An 18,895-nucleotide genomic window follows, 5' to 3' on the forward strand; every position below is an offset into this window, starting at 1 on the left:
AACAACATTGTTGCTTTGCTAATTTTTTAAAATTAAATATTTTGAAACTATTTTCATTCTAACCTCTAAATAAATATGTGTATTTAAATCTACAAATCACCTGAGTGTATGCAGTTTGGATAGAAATCTGTCTATAGAATGGACAGTTTATACAAAGCATTCTGCAATTTTGCGTCTAAAGCTGTCCATTTTAGATGAAAATAATATTTGTTACTGCCGAAATTCAGCAAATGTGTGTTGGCAGTGGCAGAAGGTCAGTCTAGACAAGGAGAAAACTAAGTTAAGGTTAGGCAAAAGGAATCCGTTCCCTGCAGAGGAGAGGCAAGGCTTTGCAATCTGCAGGTCAAATGGTAGTTTGATTTCTGGATGGTGGTAAGGTATGGAAGCTGTTTTTATCTGAGTGAGGTTTATGGAGAGTTGGAAGTGATATATGTGAATCATTAACCAATAAATAACCAAAGGGCAGAGGTGAGATGGTGGCATTGATTTTGGAGAATAGCTGTGGGAAGTTGTTGCTTTTTAAACCATTTATTCAGGTTATCTAGCTCACAAATTTCAGTAAAAGATTCCAGACCTGTTAGTGACAGGATCTAACCCTGAGAGCAGGGAGAAGTGACTAGGCAGTAGCTTTAGTCATTAGAGGTGGCCATGGCTCATTTTTGGACAGCTTTGCAAGTGCTTATAGACAAAAAGAGTCAATGAATTACAGAATGAGATTATAAAAGCATAGCATGCACATATATAAACAAGTCAAATATAAACAGGCATATAGATATACTTTTTGAAATATGAAAATAACATTTAAAATTTGAAAATTTACCTAAGGTTTCCATCTGATTTTATATGAACCTCTTCTTTAACCATTATCTGCCTAAAATGAGAGTCTAAAGAAAGAGGAGCATAAACTTAACTTTTTCACCTTTAGTTTGCCAGTGGTCACAGACAGCCACAGAGTTCAGGTGTAACTTTATCAATTCTCTCACCCTATATGTGGTGGGAGTGACAACCTCTTTATAGTTCATTTGGGGCATGTAAACTAGTAAAAAAACCGCTGTAATTTTGTCTACCAGTAAGAGGCATTTCTTGAGACCATGTGTATCTATGTCTGGGATATAGTTACTTATTTATCAGTACCAAAATAGGTTTGCCCTTTTGATTTTATTTATTTATTCATTTATTTATTTTTGTCCCCAGGTTTATTGCTGGGACTTTGTGAACAATGAATCCAGTGCTGTTGGTTGCATTTTTTTCCCCAGTTTTTTTGATAGAAACAGAAAGACATTGAAACTGAACTGGGGAATAGGGAGACATCTGTAGCATTTGCTCCATTGCTCAGGAAGTTTTCCACCTTGCAGATGGGGACCAGGGACTCAAACTCTAGTCCTTGTATGCGATGATATGTGCACACTGCTGGGTATACAGTACTTAAACCTTTGCTCTCTATTTTTATAGTAGATCTTTGAGGCTGAACTTCAACCAGGACTATATTCTCAAATCAAAATATCAAAAATTGTTGAACACACATTTTTAGTGTTGTGTCCAGTCAGCATCCCATTTGCTTAAGTTACATATATAAATGTATGTGTAATGTATACATTGCATTATATGATAGGTATTTTCATCTCTCTGTTTTATTGTTTTGATACATTGCTTTCTGCATTATGTTTATTGGAGTGCAACTAAAAATTTCATGGGTAATTTTCTGTTGTAAAGCATTTGTAGAAAGCCAAAAGCCATATTTTGATAAGAATGGGAGTGTTTAAGGTGATATGATCATAGTCACAAGCTACACTTTGATAATTGCTAGGACTCTGAGATCAAAATCACTGAAGTATATGACATGATTATAAGAACAGAAATATTAAAGCTACTTCATCTACTTATTTATTTTGTTTGTTTTTTGCCAGAGCATTGCCCAGCCCTGGTTTTCTGGTTTATCGGGGTGTGTGTGTGTGTGTGTGTGTGTGTGTGTGTGTGTGTGTGTGTGTGTGTGTGTGTGTGTGTGATTAAACCTGAGACTTTAGAGTCTCAGGCATGAGAGTCTCTTTGCATAACCATTATGCTATCTAACAAACCCTCCCACCCCCAAAGGCACTTTACAATTAAGCATTACTAGCGGAGCCTAGAAGGTCATGCAGTGGGTAAGATGCTGGACTCAAGCATGAGGTCCTACCCAGTTCTACCTCCAGTGACACATATGCTAAAGTGACATTCTGATTCTGTCTCCTTGTCGGTCTTATGTTAGTAAATACATAAAGTATTAGAAAATTAGTAGTAAATGTACTATGATTTTAACATTTTTTATTTTGCTATTGTTTCCTTAAGCTGAAAGAGCATTTTGGATTTGAATATCAGACTAACGTTGATGGTGAAATTATCCTTCATCTTTATAACAAAGGAGGAATTGAGCAAACAGCATGTATGCTGGATGGAGTGTTCGCCTTTATTTTACTGGATACTGCCAATAAGAAAGTGTTCCTGGGCAGAGACACTTATGGAGTGAGACCTTTGTTTAAGGCCTTAACAGAAGATGGATTTTTGGCTGTGTGTTCAGAAGCTAAAGGTAATGACAGCTTTTTTTTTTTTCTACTGAACTTTATATTGTCCTAGACACTACAATTTTTTTACTCTGTAACATTGCTTTTCTTAGACTGTCAATAGTTGGTCTAATACAGTATATATATATATATATATATATATTTTTTTTAGAATGACTTCTTTCATTTATTAATGTTCATTTAAGGCCTTTCCATTGCATTTTTGTGATTTGATAGAACACATATTTTTTTATTACTGAATATTATTCTGTTGTATAGATGTATCATAGTTTATTCATTTTTGATTTAGCTATATTTATTTATTTTTACCAGAACACTGTTCAGCTCTGGTTTATGATGGTGTAGGGGATTTAACCTGGGACTTTGGAGCCTTAGGCATGAGAGTCTCTGCATAAGCATCATGCTATCTACCCCTGCTGATTTATCTATTTTTTAGTTGGGTTATTGGTCTTTTATTATTCTACTGTAATAATTCTTTACATATTGTCCTTATAAGACTACTAGTTCAGCAAGGTTGGAGATGGGTGGTATTCTACCTGGCTGAGCTCACACAGAGTGAGTGCAAGGGCCTGGCTTCAAGCCCCTTGTTCTCTACCTGTAGGGGGGAAAGCTTCACAAGTGGTAAAGAGGTGTTCAGGTTCTTTCTACATACTTGTACTACACACTGTATGTAATGAACAATCTAAAAATCAAATTAAGGAAATAATTCTATAATAGCATCAAAAAATAAAATATTGTGGTCCGGGAGGTGGCACAGTGATACAGCTTTGAACTGTCAAGCATGAGGTCCCGAGTTCGATACCTGGCAGCACATGTGTCAGAGTGCTGTCTGGTTCTCTCTCCTCTTGTCTTTTTCATAAGTAAATGAAAATTTTAAAGCAAATAAATAAATAAAGTACTTAAGAATGAATTTAATAAGTAAAATGTAAATCTTACATTCTGAAATCTACAAAGCACTGTTGAAATAAATGAAAGATAAATAAATAAATGGAAAAGCGTTTTAAAAAGGCTTAGTGTTACAAAAGATGGTAGTGCTCCCAAAATTGATCTTAAGAATTAGTGTGATCTTTATAGATTTTTTTTTTTTTTTTTGCCTTTAGGGTTGTCACTGGGGCTCAGAGCTGGCAATATGAATCTACTGTTCCTGATGTTCCCCCCCCCCCCCGTTTTATTGGATTGGAGAGAGAAGATAGAGAGGGGGAGTGAAAGATAGATACATGCAGACCTGCTTTACTGCTTGTGAAGCAGCCTCCACTATAGGTGGGGAGCCAGGGACTTGAACCTGGATCCTAGTGCTTCATAGTATGTGTGCTTAACCCAATGTGCCATCGCCCTGTCTCCTCTTTATAGAATCTTAGATGACTTCATTATAGAAATTGTCAGATGTATTATAAAATGCATATTAAAGTGCAAGGAACTCAGGATAGCCAAACAAAATTGCAATCTTAAAAAATGACAGTAAAATAAAACAGAACAAAGGTCTTATTCTTGATTTCAAAACTTACCCTTTAAAATAGGGGTAATCAGGACAGTATGTACTAGCACAGAATAGAAATGTAGATTAATGGAGAGTCAGGATTCCAGAAATGAACTCTTACAGTCAAATAATTTTTAACAAGGGACACAAAAGCTATTCAGTGGGGGAAAAGAATATCCATCAAAGGATGCTGGGGAAACTGGAGATAGTCTTGCTTGAACCTTTATCTCTATACCCAAATAAAAATGGGTCAAAAATCTAACTGTATAAGCAAACTATGAAACTCCTAGAAGAAAATGTAGGGGTCAACTCTCCATAATCTTAAATTTTGCAGATTGCTAATATGTAAATCAAAAGTACAAGCAACAAAAGGGAAAATATGTTGGATTTCAAATGGAAACTTTTCCCCCTCCTCACTGGGGCTTCACTGATTTGGGCAGACTTTTTTCAGATAAAAACAGACAGAGGGGAACATACAATAGCACTGAAGTTTCTCTCAGTGTGGTAGGGCCTAGGATTTTTTTGTGTTTAAAAAAGGATTCTTCATAGAAACTGAGGAAACAGTCCACATCACAGAACAAAATATTTGCAATTAATCATCAAGCAAATGATGTTGGGGCAGTAAAATTAAAATCTTCTCTTTTTTTCCTTTTTTTTTTTTTTTTTTTTTTTTACCAGAGCACTTTTCAGCTCTGGCTTATGGTGGTGCAGGGGGATTGAACCAAGGACTTTGGAGCCTCAGGCATGAGAGTCTCTTGGCTCTCCATTATGCTATCTATCCCCACCCATCTTTCATCTCTTTTTAACATTTTCTTGGAGTGATAATTTATAGGACAGTTATCATATGACTATAGTTTATTTTTTAAATATTCTCTTTTTTAAAAAAAATTGTCCTTATTTTGTTTTATTGGATAGAGACAGCCAAAAATTGAGAGGGAAGGGGGAGATAGAGAGGATGAGGAAGAGAGAGACAGCTGCAGCCCTGCTTCACTTGTGAAGCTTTCCCCTGCAGGTGGGGACTGGGGGCTTATTCCTGGCTCTTCTGCACTAACATATGTACTCAACCAGGTGTGCCACCACCTGGCCTTCCCTGTAGTTTCTTATCTCCTGATAGGTGGGCACAGACTACTCCCACCACTAGCTGAAATCTTCCTCCACCATTATTTGCTGGGTCCTTGATGTCCTGTGATAGCCTTTTTGTATTCTCCATTTTAGAGTTCTAGATTCTGCTGCAGTCGACTGCAGCTCATCTAAGTTTCATCCTGTTCTCTATTTTCATGTTTTACCTCTTCCCTAGACAACACTAATTTACTAAAATGTGATCAGCCTGCCTGCATCCTTTTGTCTCACTCCTCAGACCTTTTCTTGTAGAAATGTTCAGATTTAATATTGGCTGAAGATGAGATCAATAGGTTTTTTTTTTGGGGGGGGGCTTTTTTGTACAGCGTGGGTGCTGGTAAATATCTGAATTGGTCTACTTTTAGGCACTTGGAGTGTGATCAAATAGCATTGAACAGTAACATGTTAACTACTACAGAGGAAACATGTTAGACAATGAGAACACAAGGGAAAAGCAGACTCCTTACTTTTATTTTATTCCCCTTTAGGTCTGATGATAATTTCTGTGAATTATAATCTCATATTTAATTTACTCATTACAGCTTCTTATTTCTTAACACCCCCCTTTTTTTCTATCACCTTTGTAAGGTTCATTCTGAGTTTTTTTGTTTGTTTTGTTTTTTAGGTTATACTGTAAATGATATTGAGTTCCTCAATTCCCTCTCCTCTAATTCTCATTTGTATATAGAAACACCCTTTTTTCACTTCCTTTTTTTTTTTTTTTTTTTTAGTTTTAATTTATAAAATGGAAATATTGACAAGACCATAGGGTAAGAGGGACACAATTCCCACCACCACAACTCCATATCCCATCCCCTCCCTTGAAAGCTTTCTTATTCTTTATCCCTCTGGTAGTATGGACCCAGAGTCATGAGGTATAGAAGGTGGAAGGTCTGGTGCCAGGAGCCAGCCCTGGCAAAAGTAATTAAGGGTCCTTGAAAGAAAGGGGGAGTCGGCGAGATGAGTGAAGTGAGAGACACATCAGCTGTTTCAGGTATAGGAGAGAGACATCTCTGCCCTCTGTCTGCGGAAGTTTATTATTTAAACACCTTTTGCCTGGATATAGTTGACATTATGTAAGATTATTTTCATTAACATGAAGGATACAGATGACATCATATATAATTGTTTTCATTAACATCAGGAAGAACCTGAAACAACATTATTATAGGTATGTTTTCCTTAGAAAGTTCCTTAGGTCTAGGGCATCCTGATCTCCCCTTGAAATTTTCCTGGGTCTGGGGTAGTCTAATTCTACCCTTGAAAGTTTCCTTGGTCAGGAGTAGTCTAAATTTTCCCTTGAAAGTTCCCTCTGTTTTGACCATATCCCTGTTCTGACCTTCTGTATGAATAAACATTTTACTCTGGAGCTAAATCTAATAGCTTTTCTTCTGAACCCATTCTTGGATGGGTCTAACTAGATCATAGTAGGCTGTCCACCTAAAGAAATCTTCTGCTGTAAAGTAAGCACACACCATGGGGGCTCTCTTCTGGTTAACCTTTGCATATATGAAAATTCACTAACTTTCAGCTAATGAAATTTTACTTACTTCTCCCCATATATCCTAACATTAGCTATTTAACTACACAACCTAATACTCATCATGGATGTCTGTAAGTGGAAGCAGGGTGTTTGTGGATGAGGGTAAGCAATAGAGCCTTTTATAACTAAATGAACCAATCTGACACTCACACTATAAGCCACCTATAATTCTGGCTTCTGGTCTGAATCCAGCTGATTGAGAAGCTCTAGTGGTGATAAGTAGCTCCTTTTCTGAAAGCCTTTAAATGGGTACAGCAGCTTGTGCTCCTAGGCCATTTTAGTCTTGTTACACTCACTGCCATTAATTGTTGTCACAATGTACTTTTCCCAGGGATCTCCTTTTATTGTCCCCAGGTATTATTTGTGTATTTGTAATATATCCAGTAAGTCCTCAAATTATCAATGTATTTGAAAAACAAATAGCTTTGGTTAGTCAAGAACTTCCCGCTTCTGCAGTAGCTTCCAGTCTGTTCAGACTTTGTTTCGCAACAGACGTGACATCTGACATTATACAAAAAGGATGAATAGTTTTAGTTTGGTCCTGGCTTGCTCGGACTTTGTCTGACAGCAGCCATGACATTGCCTCCAACAGTCTGGCTTCTGTAATTGCTTCCCCGCTGAACATGGGCATTGATAGGTTGATCCATACTCCCAGTCTTTCCCTAGTGGGGCAGGGCTCTTTCCCTAGTGGGGCAGGGCTCTTTGTTGGGGGTGGGGGTGGGGGTGGAGCTCTGCTCAGGAAAGTCAGGTTGGCATCATGTTAGCATCTGCAATCTGGTAGATGAAAAAAGAGTTAACATGTAAAACCAAACAAATTATTGACTAATCATGAACCTAAAGGCTATAATATTACAGGTGAAGAATGGGGGTCTCTATTTTGGAAAGAGCTAGTATGTCTATTTTAGGTGTATTCCAAGGGGCCCATGACTTCACTAGTTTTTTACCTGAGCCTGACATCTAGTATGCAGGTGAAACCAAGTTTATTGTCTGGGGAGGTGGTGTCATAGTTGGAAAAAGGACTAGAAAGCTGGATCAGGGAAAAAAGAGGGTAGCTCCCAAGTATGGGAAAAGCCTTTTCCCAGATTGAATGATCTTCTCTAGACTATTGCAATGTTTCTTCTTCCGCAGCCCTTTTAGAGTAACCGGCCTAAAACTTATCTGACTATGCTACTCTATGCTTAAAACATTTTAAATTATTCATTAACCCACTGCAAGGATCATGTGGTTACGTTGAGGTAGACTAGCCCAAGTGGTAACATCTGGATCCCAACAGTCTTTGAATTACACAGTAGACTGTTGGGTTAACAAACTAAATTGTAAATCATATTGAGTGTTTTGATTATTACTTTCTGTGAGAATTTGAGGACATTTATATTACACTGTTGCCTCATGTGCAGTGTCAGAAGAGAAAGGGTGAATACTGGATACTCATTGTTGGGCTCTTAAGGACAATACAGGGTGAATCCTCAATGGCTTACAGTCTATCACAACAGATTTAGGGATTCAAAGAGAGAAGGGAGGGTATTAAGGAGAGTTTGGGCACCTAAGTCTTTATGGTGGAATAAGATGATGAGGTTAAGGGTGAAAGGTACTGATGATGATACCTGTCTTGGAACTGTGGAAATGCATCCTTGTGACAACAGGAATCCTGTAAATAATAATTTCCTCAATAAAAAGATAATGGAATTGGAAAAAAAATTGTAAAGCACACTGCTAGTGTGCTATTGGATGGATCATTTTGCTTGTCAACCGGGATTCTTGGCTATTTTTTTATTAGTGATTTAACATTAATTTACAAAATTATAAGATAATAGGAATACAGTTCCATATTTTGCCACCACTAGCGTTGTGTCCCCATTCCCTTTATTGGAAACTGCAGTGGTACTCCTAAGGTCACAGATATAGGTTAGCTGTTAATTCTATAACTGCCTCTCTTATCTATTGACTACCAGATATTGCTTAGTACGTGCGCTTTTTCATTTTTGCATTTGCATCTCTATTATAGAAAATAGATTCCTTTGATCATCAGAAATTCTAGCTAGAGATAATAATTAAACAACTGAAGATTTCCCTATATGAATTGTTAGAAATTAGTATAATTGGGAGTCAGGCAGTAGCACAGTGGGTTAAGTGTACATGGCATGAAGCACAAGGACAGCTTTAAGGATCCTGGTTTGAGCCCCCAGCTCCCCACCTGCTGTGAATCAGTTCTTCAGGTGTCTATCTTTTTCTCCCTCTCTCTGTCTTCCCCTCTTCTCTCCATTTCTCTCTGTCCTATCTAACAATGATGACTTCAGTAACAACAACAATAAGAACTACAACAACAATAAAAAAGAACAAAAAAGAAATTAGTATAATTATACTGTATATTTCTGTGCCACTGTTAAGTCTCTAGTAAGTAGATTGTAGTGATATAGGTGATTCAGATTTTTTTTTTATTATTTCTTTATTGGGAAATTAATGTTTTACATTTGACAGTAAATACAGTAGTTTGTACATGCATAACATTTCCCAGTTTTCCATATAGCAATATAACCCCCACTAGGTCCTCTATCATCCTTTTTGGACCTGTATTCTCCCCCACCCACCCCAGAGTCTTTTACTTTGGTGCAATATGCTAATTCCAGTTCAGGTTCTACTTGTGTTTTCTCTTCTGATCTTGTTTTCAACTTCTGCCTGAGAGTGAGATCATCCCATATTCATCCTTCTGTTTATGACTTATTTCACTTAACATGAATTTTTCAAGGTCCATCTAAGATCAGCTGAAAGTCACCATTTTTTATAGCTGAGTAGTATTCCATAGTGTATATATAACACAACTTGCTCAGCCAGTCATCTGTTGTTGGTCACCTGGGTTGCTTCTAGGTTTTGGCTATTACAAATTGTGCTGCTAAGAACATACATGTACACAGATCTTTTTGGATAGGTGTGTTGGGTTCCATAGGACATATCCCCAGGAGAGGAATTGCAGGATCATAGGGTAGGTCCATAGGAGGTAACTCCTTCTGGAAGTTCTCCAGACTGTTCTCCACAGAGAATGGACCAATTTACATTCTTACCAGCAGTGCAGGAGGGTTCCTTTGACCCCCACAACCTCTCCAGCATTTGCTGCTGTTACCTTTTCTGATGTACGACGTTCTCACAGGAGTGAAGTGGTTTCCAGTTACTGTCTTTATTTGCATTTCTCTGACAATCAAAGACTTGGAGCATTTTTCCTGTGTTTCTCAGCTATTTGGATCTCTTCTGTGGTGAATATTTTGTGCATGTCCTCTCCCCATATTTGGATGGTGTTTCCTTGTTCTTGAGTTTGGCAACCTCTTTGTATATTTTGATTATTAGCCTCTTGTCTGATGTATGCCATTTAAGATCTCCCATTCTGTGGGGGGGGGTCTCTTGGTTTGGGTAGTGATTTCTTTTGCTATGCAGAACTTTTTAATTTGATGTAGTCCCATAGGTTTATGCTTGCCTTAGTCTTCTTTGTAACTGGATTCATTTCATTGAAGATGTCTTTAAAAATTATGTAGAGGGAGTCGTGTGTGTCTGGTCAGTGTGTCTATTCATGTTCCAGTACCAAGCAGTTTTGATGACAATGGCCCTATAATACAATTTGAGATCTGGGAGTATGATGCCTCCAGTTCTGTTCTTTCTTCTCAAGATTGTTTTGGCAATTCTAGTCTTATCTGGTTCCAGATAAACATTTATAGCATTTGTTCTACTCTCTTAAAAACTGTGATTGGGGTCTAGATGGGGATAGCATTAAATTTGTAGATGGCTCTGGGTAGTATATTCATTTTGATGATGTTAATTCTTCTAACCCATGAACATGGAATATCTTTCCACTTCTTTGTGTCTTTTTCTATTTCCTTGAGTAGTAACTCATAATTCTCAGTATACAAGTCACTTCTTTGGTTAGGTTTACTCCTAGATATTTTATTGTTTTTGTTGCTGTAGTAAAAGAAATTGATTTCTGGATTTCAACTTCTTCTAACTTAATGTTTGCATAGAGGAATGCCACCGACTTTTGAATGTTAATTTTGTAGCCTGACACCTTGCTGTATTGCCTGATGATTTCCAAAAGCTTCTTGCTGGATTCCTTGGGTTTTTCTATGTATATTATCATGCCATCTGCAAATAGGGAGAGTTTGACTTCTTCTCTTCCAATCTGTATCCCTTTCATTCCTTGTTCCTTCCTGATTGCTATGGCAAGAGCTTCCAACACTATATTGAATAGTAATGGTGATAGTGGGCAGCCCTGTCTAGTACCTGATCTGAGAGGGCAAACACTTCCAGTTTTTCCACATTGAGTATGATGTTGGCTGTAGGTTTGCTATATATAGACTGTACTATCTTCAGGAATTTTCCATCTATTCCCATTTTGTGTAGTGTTTTGATCATAAAGGGATGTTGGATTTTGCCAAAGACTTTCTCTGCATCTATTGATATGACCATGTGGTTTTTGGTCTTGCTTTTACTGATGTGGTGGATCACGTTGATTGATTTATATATATTAAACCAACCTTGCATGCCTGATTTAAACCCCACTTGGTCAAGATGAACAATCTTTTTAATATACTGCTGTATCCGGTCGGCTAGAATTTTGTTCAATATATCAGCACCTATGTTCATCAGAAATATTGGTCTGTAGTTTTCTTTTTTGGTTGTGTCCCTGTCTGCTTTTGGTATCAAAGCAATGCTGGGTTCATAGAAGCTGGAATGGAGTATTCCAGTGTCTTCAATCTTCTTGAAGACATTTAAAAGTTAGAGGTATTCTTCTTTGAAGATTTTGTATAATTCATTTGTAAAACCATCTGGTCCAGGACTTTTATTCTTGGGAAGGTTTTTGTTAACTGTTTCAATTTCATTAATTGTAATGGGCCTGTTCATGTTATCTACTTCCTCTTTACTTAGTTTTGGAAGTTCATAGCTATCTAGGAAATCGTCCATTTCATCCAAGTTCTCTAGCTTGGTGGTATATAGTTGTTCATAGAAGCCTCACATGATATGTTGAATTTCTGAGGTGTCTGTTGTGGTAATCTCCTGTTTCATTTAGTATCCGATTTATTTGGGTCTTCTCCCTTTTTTGTTTTGTGAGTCTGGCTAAAGATTTGTCGATTTTGTTCACTCTTTTGAAGAACCAACATTTACTTTCCTTGATCTTTTGTATGGTTTTCTTACTTTCAATGTTATTGATTTCTGCCCTAACTTTAGTTATTTTTTTTAATTATTATCTTTATTTATTTATTGGATAGTGACAGCCAGAAATCAAGAGGGAATGGGGAGATAGAGAGGGAGAGAGACAGAGAGACACCTGCAGACCTGCATCACCACTTGTGAAGCTTTTCCCATGCAAGTGAGGACTGAGGGCTTTTACCCGGTTCCTTGCGCATTGTAACATGTGCGCTCAACCAGGTGTACTTGTGTCTTCATTTTCATTGAACTCTCAAAACATTTTGATTTCCTCTTTGACCCAGTAGTTGTTAAGTAGTGTACTGTTGAGCTTCCACATTTTGGGACTATTACTAATTTTTTGTTGATGGTTAAGTGTTAATTCCATTGTGGTCTGAGAAGATGCTTGGGATGATTTCAATTCTCTTGAATTTGCTGATGCTGTCTCTGTGGTCTAACATATGGTCTATCCTTGAGAATGACCCATGTGGATTTGAGTAGAAAGTGTTTTCTAGTTTCTTGGGATGAATGACTCTGAAAATGTCCAATAGTTCTAGTTTATCTATCTCCTCATTTAGCTCCCTCACATCTTTACTAATTTTCTGCCTGGATGATCTATCAAGTTGAGAGAGTGGAGTGTTGAAGTCCCCTATTATGACTGCGTTGCTGTTAATATATTGCTAATAGCCCTTTCAGTAGATGTTTGATTAATTTAGATGGCTTCTCATTGGGTGCATAGATGTTAATTGTTAAGTCTTCTTGATTGACTGATCCATTGAGCATTAAGTAGTGTCCATCCCTATCTTTTTTAATTTTATTTATTTTAAAGTCTATCATGTCAGATATGAGAACAGCTGTTCCTGCCCTTTCTTTGTGGGCTATTGGCTTGTATGATAGTTTTCCATCCTTTCACTTTGAGTCTCTGTTTGTCTTAAGTTAGGTGGGTTTCTTGTAGATAAGCATTTTATTGGGTTGTGTTTTCTGATCCATCTTCCTATTCTGTGCCTTTTAATAGGTGAATTCAGGCCATTGACGTTTACTGATATCAAAGATTGAAGATATTTTAATATATATCATATTTATGGTGGTCTGACTTTATAGGAGACCTTTCAGAATTTCTTTCAGGGCAGGCTTGGTGATAATTGATTCTTTCAACTGTTTCTTGTCTGTGAAGGTTTTTATGCTTCCATCTAGTCTGAATGATAGTCTAGCAGGATACAGTAGTCTTGGTTGAAAACCTTTCTCATTGAGCACTTGATAGATATCTTGCCATCCTCTTCTGGCCTGTACTGTTTGTGTGGAAAAGCCTGCTGCTAATCTTAAGGGTTTTCTTCCATAAGTGACTCTTTGTTTTTCTCTTGCAACCTTCAGGATCCTTTCTTTATGCTTATTCCTTTCCATTCTTGTGTCTTGGTGTCTTTAAGTCTGGGTTAATTGTTTTTAGGACCCTCTGGGCTTCTTGAACCTTTATGTCTTTGATGTTGTCTAGACTAGAGAAGTACTCAGCTATTACGTCCTGAAGAACACTTTCTTCCCCTCCCTCTCTTTCTTCCTCTGGTAAGCAAATAATGTGTATATTATTTCTTTTGAAGTCATCCCATAGGTCTCTATTGTTGTTTTCAGTATCTCTTAATGTCTTATCTCTTTTTGAGATCTCTCACTTCTTTTCTAGTTGTCTCTAATTTGTCCTCAATCTTGCTAATTTTGTCTTCAGCCTCATTGATTCTATTCTCTCTCCTATCTACTGTATTTTGGAGTTCATCTATTTTGTTTCCCTGTTCTGATACTGTTTTAGCTTGTTCAGCTAGTTGTGTTCTTAGCTCAGCTATTTCAGCTTTCAGCTCTCCAATAAACTTGATAATATTTTCTTCCAGGGTTTCATTTGTTGCTTCCACATTTCTGATGACAATTTTTGCAAACTCTTGACTCACTCCTGTGATTATTTCTTTAACTAGTATTTGGATGTTGACCTCATTATTTTGTGCTTCAACCTTTAGGGGGCTTTTAGCTGGACTCTTGTCCTGGTTAATTTCTCCAATATTTCTTGTTGGTTTAACCATTTTATATAGTATGTTATGAGGTCCCTCTCAGTATTTTTCAAATTACTGATCACTCTTGCCTGGATTGAGTTGTGTCTAAGTAATGTAGTTAAAGGGTTCTCAGTTGTGGAAATTGACAGTTGTTTCAATAGTATTTTAATCCCTGAGTTGGAGTTCAGTAGCTTAAAAGCCTCATTTGGTGAGTCGGGTGGTGGCGCAGCGGGTTAAGCCAGGAAGTGCAAAGCACAAGGACCAGTGTAAGGATCCTGGTTGGAACCCCCAGCTCCCCACCTGCAGGGGAGTCCCTTCACAGGCAGTGAAGCAGGTCTGCAGGTGTCTGTCTTTCTCCTCCCCCCCTCTGTCTTCCTCTCCTCTCTCCATTTCTTTCTGTCCTATCCAACAATAACATCATGAATAACCACAACAGTGTTAAACAACAAGGGCAACAAAAGGAAAAATAAATACATAAATAAAAAAAGTTTTTAAAAAGCCTTTTTTTTTTCTTTTTCTTCCCTGTAGGCTATGGGAGCCTGAGGGTTTTTAAACTATAAGTAGGCTTCTTAGCTTAGTCACTGACTTCTGACCAAGAGATAAAGCATGGTGGGGCAGAGATAGTCCAGTGGCTATGCAAAGAGACTTTCACAGCCCCACTGGTAAGCCACGGAAGTATAGATATTCTCCCGAGTTTCCTGGTTAGTTCTCTGTCCCCTGGTGTCAGCATAGGGCCTCCCTGCTGCTGCTCCAGATTCTGAGGGCAGTAGTATTGGAGACTCACAGTTGCATTTGGTGAGAGTCTGAGGGGAGTCCTCTCCTTCCTTCAGCTGTCTTTTTGTTGGTGAAACTGACTTGGGAGAGGAGAGGAGAGAAACACAGCTATTGCTGCTCCGTAGCCCCCCCCCTTTTTTCCCCTGTGTCCAGGGAGGTGACTTAGCATGATAAAGTTCATGGTTTGCAAATGTGAGGACCTAGCTTCAAACCCTAGCACCACATAAGACCAGAGTGATGCTCTGGTCTCCTCACAAAATGAAATGAAATGTAATTCATTTTAATGCTTTCTATTTTGCTTTTATAATGAATATGTTTGTATTTAAAAAGGAGAATAGGAGTTTAGAGTATATTAACTCATTGAAAATTATGATGACATATTTTCCTAATTTCAATAATGTTACCTTTTTTAATATTTAGGTCTGGTTAATTTGAAGCACTCCATGGCTTCGTCTTTAAAAGTAGAGCCTTTTCTGCCTGGACATTATGAAGTTTTGGATTTGAAGCCAAATGGCAAAGTTGTATCAGTGGAAATGGTTAAGTTTCATCATTGTAGAGATGACCCTATACATGCCCGGTATGACAGTGTGGAGAAATTATTCCCAGGTAACAAAGCAAATCATTGCCCCTTTGTTGGTAGGCTTTTAAAAACCTCTTCTGTTTCATTTGGTTTAATCCTCCCGGCTTAACACTATTCTATTTACATAACCGCTGTTAACAAGCACCACCCTCCCTCCAGGGCATTGGTGGTTCAGTGATAGAATTCTTGCCTACTCCGCCCCCTCTCCTTGTCATACCCTGATTTTCACCATTCACTTTTCTCTCCACCCTCTCTGTGTCCTGTTCCCACCCTACTGGGCTAGTATATTTATAAGGACAAGATTGTTTGTAGTTTTGAGTTTAGCTTAGCTTGGTATAGATTGCGCTGCGTCTTGCATGAATAAAGAGATACTGCCTACAACCCAGCCATGAGTCCCGGGTCGTCTGTTACCCTCCCGTGAAGCCAGCCCAGCGAAAACAGCACCCCTTTATGACCTATGGCTTTCTCAGAGGAAAATTATGTTCTCACATCATTGTAATGATAAGTTGGAAAACCTATTTCTTACTGAATTAAGTTAGCTTTAAAAGAAAAGTTGACACATTTGTGGTTTGGCAGACTCCACTGTTGAGCAAAGGCCATCATAATTGTGTGCCTCATTTCAATAAATAATTGAGCCTAAATTGTTCAGGAACTGTTTTGTTTATGTGTTTATAGGTTTTGAGTTAGAAACTGTGAAAAGCAATCTCCGGATCCTTTTTGACAATGCCATTAAGAAACGTTTGATGACAGACAGAAGAATTGGCTGCCTTTTGTCAGGTGAAGTCAGTTGTGTGTGTGTGTGTGTGTGTGTGTGTGTGTGTGTTTAAGATCAATTTAAACCTATCTTGGAGGTTTTGACTATATACTACTTTCCTGCAAAATGCTGTGATTTTAATTGCTCCTCCATTTATAGGATAAGAAGTGTTTTCTGTAATCAGCATGTTAATCTTTATAGTAATGTAACAAAGTATACTTACACTACATTTGTGTTTTTGTTTAAGTATATTTTATTTAGTTTGTATAGAGACAGAAGTTGAGAGCAAGGTGGGAATAGAGAGGGAGAAAGACATCTGCAATACTGCTTCACAATTTATGAAGCTTCCTCTTTGCAGGTGGGATCTGGGGTCTTGAACCTATGTCCACATTGTAAAGTGTACTTAATAAGGTGTGCCACTGCCCCGCCCCAAGTTACAATAGATTGGTCTTTGGTACTACTGAGGTTTTTCTCCCCTAAATTTTTTTTTTCCCCTAAAATTTTATATGGTGGGTTTTAACCAATTTAAATACTGGTATTGGGAGTCAGGTGGTAGCATATGGTGAAAAGCGCAAGGACCGGCGAAAGGATTCTGGTTCGAGACCCCAGCTCCCCACCTGGAGGGGAGTCCCTTCACAGGCGGTCAAACAGGTCTGCAGGTGTCTTTCTCTCCCCTCTCTGTCTTCCCCTCCTCTCTCCATTTCTCTCTGTCCTATCCAATAATGATGACATCAACAATAACAACAATAATAACTATAACAACAGTAAAACAACAAGGGCAACAAAAGGGAAAAACAAACAAACAAGAATACTGGTATAATCATCACAGATTATATGCTTGATCTCTTTACTGTTAAGTTGCTTTTCAGTTCATAAAACAGGGATTTAAGTGTTATAGCTAGTAAATTACGGGCTAGGCATTGGTGCACCCGGTTGAATGCACATGTAATAATGTGCAGGGGCAAAGCTTTGTAGGTGGTAATGTTAAGTGTCTCTCTTTCTGTCTTTTCTTTATTTCTCTGTCTCTATCCAGTAAATCAACAAATTAGTAAATTATTTAAAAAGTCTTTAAAAAGGATGTAAGTTACATTTGCCCCTCCATTATGCAAGTGTATAGCTAATTACTTCCTCTCTTACAGGGGGTTTGGATTCCAGTTTGGTTGCTGCCACTTTGTTGAAGCAGCTGAAGGAGTCCGAGGTACAATACCCTCTTCAGACATTTGCAATTGGTATGGAAGACAGTCCAGATTTATTAGCTGCTAGAAAGGTAAGAACTCGACACATTATGTAATTAAGACAGATTTGTTATTATAGTGAAAACCGTGTCAATAATTAACTGATTCTATACTTATGCTATAGCACGATGGAGGTAATTGCTTGGAATTAAATTTATTCATTGCCTGTTGATTAGCACTATATTCTTTTATCTACTCAGTCCATGTAATCACTATATAAAACAAAAACCTCATGACAATAATTCTGTACTATTAAAAGAGCATGCTGTAGTGGTTAAGCCTGCAGGGTATGGTGCCTAACTGCTGGTATCAAATCATAGTGAGTCATACAGTTCCTCATGTTTGTAATGGCAGCCCTATTATTTACTATAGGGGAGGTTTGAGGTGAAAATGATACAGTTCACGTAAGCCCTAGGATAGAAACTACAATGTAATAAGTACTTAGTACATGTTAGCTGCTACTATTAGTATTTTTCTTGTCATAAGGAATGTTAGTACTATGGATAGAGTGAAAAAAAAAAAGAAAAGAAAAATAGAATGAGGAGATGGACCATTTCACTTAGAACATTATCTTAGATATAAAATTATGCTAGTAAAGGAGAGCTAAAGGGAAGCCAAGGTAGAGCTAGTAAGATTTTTAGACTAGAGAGAGGTGAGATAGAATAGATTAATAGAATGTGTTGTGGAGGATATACAAATTGAAGTATCTTTAGTTGCTTGAAGTCTTGGGGTGGGAAGAACTGATGAAAGTTTCTATCTCCTGGTCCTTGAGTGGAGACGTAGAGATTTGGAGGTTAGTGGGGCTTGTACATGGTAACTTGGAGAACTATTTCTACTTATTTAGTCTTGACTGGTCTTCAGTGTTTCTGATTTGCTGTGCATTGTGAAACACTATCGTGTTTCATTATAATAATTAGTTCCTTACATAACAAATACCATGCTATCCCTTTACATAATTAGGTGGCAAATCACATTGGAAGTGAACACCATGAAGTACTCTTTAATTCTGAGGAAGGCATTCAGGCTCTGGATGAAGTTATATTTTCCTTGGAAACGTATGATATCACAACAGTTCGTGCTTCTGTAGGTGAGGTATTTTCTGATACTAAAAAAATTGGCTTGAGGGGTGTCAGGTGGTAGCACACCAGGTTAAATGTACATAGTACAAAGTGTAAGGACCAGTGTAAGGATTACAGTTTGAGCCCCAGCTCCCCACTTACAGGGGGTCCACTTCATAAGCAGTGAAGCAGGTCTATTCTCTATCTCCCCCATCTCTCAAATTTTCTCTGTTCTATCCAATAAAATTTTTTTTAAAAATCAGTTTCTTTTTTTAAATACAGGTATAACTTGGAGTTCAGTTTCTTACCACCACTGTCAAGTAATACTGTAATAAGTGAGGCACACAATATTTTTCTGTTTGTCAGTACATTGATCTTATAAATTATGTTGACTTTGTACTGTAGTGTAGTCATTGTGCAAATAGTCTAAGAATGTTTCTTACTTTGAAAATGCTTGATTGCTAAAAAAAAGCTAACCATCATCTGAGTCTTCAGTAAGTTGCAGTGTTTTTGCTGGTGGAGGGTCTCATTAAAAACAAAAACATATTTTCAAATATATTTTCTATATGTTTATTGCAGAGTGGGTGGGGTGAAATGTAAT

The 18,895-nt window shown here is 37.7% G+C and overlaps 1 protein-coding gene and 1 long non-coding RNA gene across 2 annotated transcripts in view; both read left to right on the forward strand.

Moving 5' to 3' along the window:
- Window positions 1-18,895, forward strand: part of LOC132539901 (uncharacterized) — an 805,919-nt gene that overhangs the window by 196,881 nt on the left and 590,143 nt on the right. The window lies entirely within an intron of this gene.
- ASNS (asparagine synthetase (glutamine-hydrolyzing)) overlaps window positions 1-18,895 on the forward strand; it is a 30,028-nt gene that overhangs the window by 6,058 nt on the left and 5,075 nt on the right. The window contains exons 3-7 of the mRNA XM_016192319.2: window positions 2,326-2,563; window positions 15,088-15,273; window positions 15,923-16,024; window positions 17,141-17,268; window positions 18,197-18,323. Of these exons, the coding sequence (XP_016047805.1) occupies window positions 2,326-2,563; window positions 15,088-15,273; window positions 15,923-16,024; window positions 17,141-17,268; window positions 18,197-18,323 (781 nt within the window). The remainder of the gene's footprint in view (window positions 1-2,325; window positions 2,564-15,087; window positions 15,274-15,922; window positions 16,025-17,140; window positions 17,269-18,196; window positions 18,324-18,895) is intronic.

This window comes from Erinaceus europaeus, chromosome 8, assembly GCF_950295315.1.
Source record: "Erinaceus europaeus chromosome 8, mEriEur2.1, whole genome shotgun sequence".
NCBI classification, from domain to species: Eukaryota; Metazoa; Chordata; class Mammalia; order Eulipotyphla; family Erinaceidae; genus Erinaceus; species Erinaceus europaeus.